The sequence below is a fragment of the Eucalyptus grandis genome, chromosome 4 (assembly GCF_016545825.1).
Source record: "Eucalyptus grandis isolate ANBG69807.140 chromosome 4, ASM1654582v1, whole genome shotgun sequence".
NCBI lineage: Eukaryota > Viridiplantae > Streptophyta > Magnoliopsida > Myrtales > Myrtaceae > Eucalyptus > Eucalyptus grandis.
In genome coordinates this window covers 3,605,209-3,611,353 of record NC_052615.1, presented here as the reverse complement: position 1 = coordinate 3,611,353, position 6,145 = coordinate 3,605,209, and the positions used below count along the sequence as shown (strand labels likewise).

The 6,145-nt window shown below is 39.3% G+C and overlaps 1 protein-coding gene across 1 annotated transcript; it reads right to left on the bottom strand.

Moving 5' to 3' along the window:
* Nucleotides 1–953: 953 nt before the first annotated feature.
* On the bottom strand, nt 954–4,813 carry LOC120292941. The gene is made up of 2 exons (XM_039311509.1): nt 4,031–4,813; nt 954–2,411 (listed from the first exon to the last, which is right to left on the bottom strand). The coding sequence occupies exons 1-2, from the start codon at nt 4,811–4,813 to the stop codon at nt 954–956; spliced, it is 2,241 nt and encodes a 746-aa protein (XP_039167443.1).
* Nucleotides 4,814–6,145: the final 1,332 nt, after the last annotated feature.

The window sequence follows — 6,145 nt, the reverse complement described above, 5'->3', positions numbered from 1 at the left end:
GAATCACATCCGTAGTCAAGTCAATAATTTGTGCTGATAAATGGTGGAATCAAATAGTTTTTGGATTCAGATTGCCTAGTTTGTACACATGTTGCCTCCTAAAGTACATGCCCTTATCGACAAGTTTTTATTTAATCATTCACTAGTTCTCCTCAGCTTCTGAATCTTTTTGGCCAAATTCTTGCACCAACCAAAGAAGCTTCAGTTGTAAAATTCACCTGGATGCAACATCTACTCTGTGATTATCTTCCAAATTAGCAATCTTGCGGAAAAGATCTGAAGCAAGTAAGTTCCCTCCGTAAAATTGAACCCTAGGGTCCCAGAAGGCACTTCTTTCTTGCAGAAGGTGATCGATCTAATTTGAATCAATATGGTTCTTAGAGAAGAATGACTATGTTCCTTCCTTCTACAAACAATCTAGTCGGTGCTATGACAACTCTATATACTCGTCCACACAAATTTATCCTAGAAAGCTAGCCATATCAAATCAAGTGACCTGGGAATTAGTTTAAATAGAGATTCATCCAGATCGAAGGGACTAATCATTTGACATATTTATTCTCAATCTTACTCACAGCAAAATGTTATAAGTATTGTGAAACTTTGTTACATAATTTTATTTACAAAAACCATCTTCGGCAAAGAAGTTTCATGGATCTTTCTAGGAATTCCAACGTGTGTATTATGCAATCACTTTGAAATAACCTCTATGTGAATCCATCCCTAGGATTATTATTACTAAACTAAAAACAAGATGTCTATGAGAAATACATACGATGCAGCTGTTCAGTAGCTGGAGGATTACATTTAATGTTAGTGAGAGTTGCAAGTAATGCAACCAAATAAATTGCACTTCTAACTGGTGTAAGATCCACATAAATCATACAAAAGCAACCATTTATTATTGCGGTCACTGGTAACTCGCAATTGATGCTACCAAATATCGGATTTGTTTAAAAACTATTGTGTCTCTTGAGTGCATTACGTGGCTTAGTAAGAGGATCTCTCTCGATCCCTGCATGAGAGAGCAAAGCCCACAAGTGAGTAACAAACTCGCCTCCTCTAGCCAAATGCTCTGCATGTGCTTTTGCATTGTCTGAAGGCACCACATACAACATTAGTTCAACCCAAAAGTCGGCTAGAATTGTCCAAATCTTTTCCTTATCTTTTATAATATTCACTAGCTGATTCCCGAGCTGAGCACCCTGTTTGATAATAGTTTTTTCATTCACAGAACTGCCATTACCCTGCCTCTCTAACTCTATCTTTATAACCCGGTCCTTCAATTCCTCGCATCCTTTAAAGAAGTCCCTGGCTTCGATGATTGCCTGATTGAACATATACTCTACAACGTAAGGGTGATCAGGCAATAGCCGTGGAGCAAAAACAACCAAATAAGCCAGATACTTGGACAAGCTAGTCGCCACTATGAAGTTTTTCCACTCGGGCAACTCGCGCAACTCTGGCGAGTCTGATGAAACTGGCTTTTGGTGCTCGCAAAAGCTAGTGGCAATATGCCACACAATTATAAGCTGAGTATGAGTCTCATGCTGACATGCCCACGATAGCTTGTCGGACACTTTGTTCAATCTCAGTGAGGCCTCTCCGTTCTCCAATTTAGTACTGTATTTCCACTTCAGAGCATGAAACACTGCATGCTTCACTTCTTCATGCAATTTGATTGGCTTGCTTTGTCTCTGGCCATCCCTAGTTTGATCAAAGTAGGCCGCCATATACTCATTGTTCAATAACTTGGAAGGTTTATAGAAGTACGACTCGAGGAATGAGTACTGATGAAGCCTTTGTTCCCAAGGCTTCAGCAACCGAATGCCACATATCGCTCTAATCATCCTCTCAATCCACACATTCTCTTGCCATGACTTCTTCTCCACATACTTGCAGATCCATATCACTTTAGCCCATTCCGAGAAACCCATGAAGAAGAACTGCATGAGCTCCAAGATGACAAACAAGATTATTGTCACGCTAGTCATGAGTACGTCGACACTCAACCCATTTGGCGTCTTGGCCAGTTGACACATATTATTAGGTTTTTGCTTCAAGAGTGAAATCGCAGCCCATATGCTCAAAACGACAGTCACAAACTCCATAAATTTGAGCTTTAACCTGCCGGGATGGAATATGATACCGTACTTGGTGTAGAAAAAATCGAAAAGGAACGTGAGCTCAACCTCGATGACTTGAAACGCTCGCTTGTAACCGTCTTCTTGCGAGAGCAATCCATGGTGAATCAAGTTCCTTGTCTTCTTGTAAGCTTCTTGGGGCAATGAGTAGCCAGCATATCTCAAACGAAGGAGCTTGAAGAGTGCAAAAGACAGGCATACGTCTTTGAGCTTGTTGTGGGGGTCTCCTCCTCGTGAGCTTATGAGCCTCCCTTCACACTCCCACACCTGAGTAAGGGGTTAAGCTTGCATATAAGTTTATGGCCAAGTTAACTATTTAAATACGTGATTATATTCTGTTTTATTATGTGTAGTCTTCCTCCATCTAACCATTTAAATGTTTTGATTGGACATACTACGGTCTCATCAGAGCACAGACTAAGAGTTTGGATCCCGATATTTCCTTCTTAGGCAAGTCGTACACGTGTAAGAAGTTGGTTTAAACAAAAAGGGGTAGTAGTAATTATAACCCCCACAATGCTTAAGTATGTGATTATAATGTGCCTCATATGAATATAGCCTCCCTCTATTTCATAGCTTAAAATTTTAGTAGACTTATAACATGTCAAGTAAAATGAAATCACCTAAGTAAAATGAATTAAGAATGTTGAGATAGAGGATGCAAAAGTAATATAAGTCAAAAGCAATCGAGAGTTGATAAAAGGAGATTCTCTTCCCTCTTTTGTAGAAAAAAGTGTCTAAAAAGTCCTAAATCTATTGTGTTGATGTCAATTTAATCCTAAACCTTTTAATTATTCCAATTTAGTTTTAAATATTTTGACCTAACGCTAATTCAGTCATTTTGGCTAATTTTGGCCGAATATTGCTGATGTGAATGCTAGTCGGCCTCCGTGGCAAGACCTACACTAATGTAGATGATTTTTTTTTAAATAAGATTTTAATATTGTTTTTTATATTTACTAATTTTCTTTCTTTCCTTTCTTCTTTCTTTTGCTAGTGACTAGCCATCATCCATGGTTGGGTGGACAATGGTCGGCCATTGACCATGGCTAGGTAGGCGATGCCTTGCTTGTATGAAGGTCACCATCGCCTGCCACAAGTGAGGCTTGATGAGGGCTCCCCTCACTAGATCTAGTTAAGCCGCCCTAGCTTGGCGAGGTTGGGCAACAACAACCTTTGCCTAGGCAAGGCCAACCCACCCAACCATGGCCGATAGCCAACAAAAGGAAGAAGAAAGGAGACAAAAAAAGAATAAAAATTTGAAAAAAAATTAAAATGTAATTAAAAATTGTCTACGATAATGCTGATTATATCATGTAGGTTGCCTAGCATCCACATCAGTAATACCCAATCAAAATTAGTCAAAAGAACTAAATTGATATTGTGTCAAAAGATTTAGGAGTAAATTGGCATAATTAAAATATTTATGACTAAATTGGCATCGATGCAATATGTTTAAGACTTTTCTAACACATTTCTCTTCCTTTTTGTTCTTGTTCGGTGCTTCAGTAATCCCAACTATATATTCATTTGAAAAAGATTACTTCCGAAATTTATCGCTCAATGCAATAATAATTGATACTTTTCAAGGTCGAAGATTTTCGTAGAGGATCAATGTCTCATCTCGATCTACCCTGTAGTATCATGTCATTAATACAGCATAATGTCATCATTTCTGTTGTACTTTTCACAACAAATCCAAATGATTTTTTTTAATCCCTACTAAATCGAAGTTAAGAGTTTTTTTTTTATATAAATAGTCGCTGTTGTGCTTTTTCACAATTCATCCAAATGATTTTGTAGATTTTTCTTTTTTTGAATGAGAAGAAAATCTTGTTTGATCGAAGTTCAGAAAAATAAAATTTATTAGCCGATTGTGGATGTACCTTTTCAATAGTGACCAATTTGTCTTGATCCAATTTCATGTGGTAGTCCGGTGTCGGCGTGGCCTCCTCCTTCCCGATCCACGACTTAATAAATTGCTTAGCTTGAACAATGCCAATCACCCATCTCTCCTCTTCACCCCTCACCAAATACGTATACCCTCTCATGCTAACCGGATCGACTTCACTTGAAACGCCTCCACTTTCGTGCTCCGTCCTCATATGATCAGCAATCACTTTTGTACTCCTCTCCAAAGATTGCTGGCTCGCTGCCATCATGGCCCGAGCCCTGTCATCGACCGTCTGGGACAAGATGATGAAGAGGCACTCGGTCGCGAACCCCGTGTTAGACTTGTCACGGAAGTACAAGTCTATCAACAAGCACCACCAAATCATTTGGAGCCCGAACTGCCAATTGTAGCTCTTTGACCGCTCGTTGTCCTCGAGACTATATGCGGAGATAGAATCAGCGCTCCCGAAGCCAATCATCAGGAACGTTGCCCAGATGGGGAATAATTCGTTGTGCAAAGGAGTATCGTGCATGAGGCCTAGCGCGTAGGTGAGTACGGGGGTTGAGAGAGTGTAGGCCGAGAAAATGGCGAGCCGGAACTTGTAGTCGTTGCAACAACGTCGCCACGAGCCGAAGGTGACGAGGAAGAGGAGCAAGAACGCGGTGAAGATGACTAGGAGCTCAATCAGCAAGAGCGTTCCCATGGGCGTTTTCAGGAACTTCATGTTGCCCATCGTGACATTGCAGTTTGCGATGGTTGCCGGTGCCAGCGCCATCTTTCGGTTTGTTTCCATCAAATCCCTCATGCTTAGTACTGATTACTTCGATAGTTATTCAACTTCTAATCGGAGAAAGAAATGCTAGAATTTGTCTGTGAGAGAGAGAGAGAGAGAGAGAGAGAGAGAGAGAGAGAGAGAGAGTGAGTGAGTGAGTGAGTGAGTGTTTGGGGACTAAATCTTAGTTCTTATAGAGCAGGGAACCAGGGACTAAAATGAGAATGTCATTTTCTTTTTCCTTTTAATAATACAGGGCATCCGAATTGTTCTCGGATAATTTTCACATTCACAAAATTTAAACTACTCGATCCATGCGCATCAAGTAAGGTCTGATGACAAACGTCTTCCACAAGGTTAATGCATTGAAAGATGCTATGACTTGAATGTATAACGCGTTGCATCGAAATGAATTACTTTAAACAGCTAAAAATAGAAGTATTATCCCTATTAAGACATGAAGAAACCATTGAACAGGTTTTGGGAGCTCATTGCGAATGGCATAGTTTTCTAAAATGTTGTTGCCTTGGTTCTCGGATTCAATTTTACTGAGGTGAGAACACTACAATTGGCTAGTATATGAGGATTTAAAGTGCTTCTATAGAATCAAAAGGATAATAATATGGGTTATCATGAACATATCTTCAATGTTCAACGTAATCTATCAATTTTATTTTTTTCTTTTTTGGTTCAATTTAGGTTTTCAACTTTCAAAAATCCAATCTATTTATTCCCTCCGTTAAAACTTATAATGCCATTAGCTGACGCGACAATAATAGATTTTTCATGACAGTGTCCATGAGGCTGATATGGGACTTTCCACATATACAAAATATGTCTCATTATTTTGGCCAAAAAAAATGAAAAAAAAAAAAAGATTTGAAGATTTGGGAAAATGACATATGTATACACGCCATTACTTAGCCCAATAAAGACTAACATGGCAGTCCACTGTAAAGAAGTACATGTGATGTGGCGACAATAATCGGAATTTTGAAAATTCATGTACTAAATGAAACGAAGATAATATCCATGGGTCACACTGAATATTGAAAAAAAGTCCGGAATCCTCATGTCATCACCCCAAAAGAAAAAGAAAACAATATATTAAGATGCTTACTCTATCTCTACGTTATGCATAAATCACTCTATGAGAAACATGGATGGCACGTTGGCGGTCGAAGGACAGTAGAAAGCGAGGGCGTTCAAGAACTTTTTTCTCTGCCAAGAAAAGAATTTTCCTTCCAATTTGCTGACTTCGGTCTCCCCTGAGATTAGAGGGACCGAAAACAGACAAGGTCCCTTGCAAAGAAAGAAAGCAATTACCTCCGTACT

Bases quoted from the DNA above. Each gene is read 5' to 3' on its own strand.
- LOC120292941 (XM_039311509.1), bottom strand. From the start codon at position 4,813: ATGGCGCTGGCACCGGCAACCATCGCAAACTGCAATGTCACGATGGGC. The intron at 2,412-4,030 runs GTACATCCACAA...CCCCTTACTCAG, and splicing joins AATTGGTCACTATTGAAAAG to GTGTGGGAGTGTGAAGGGAG.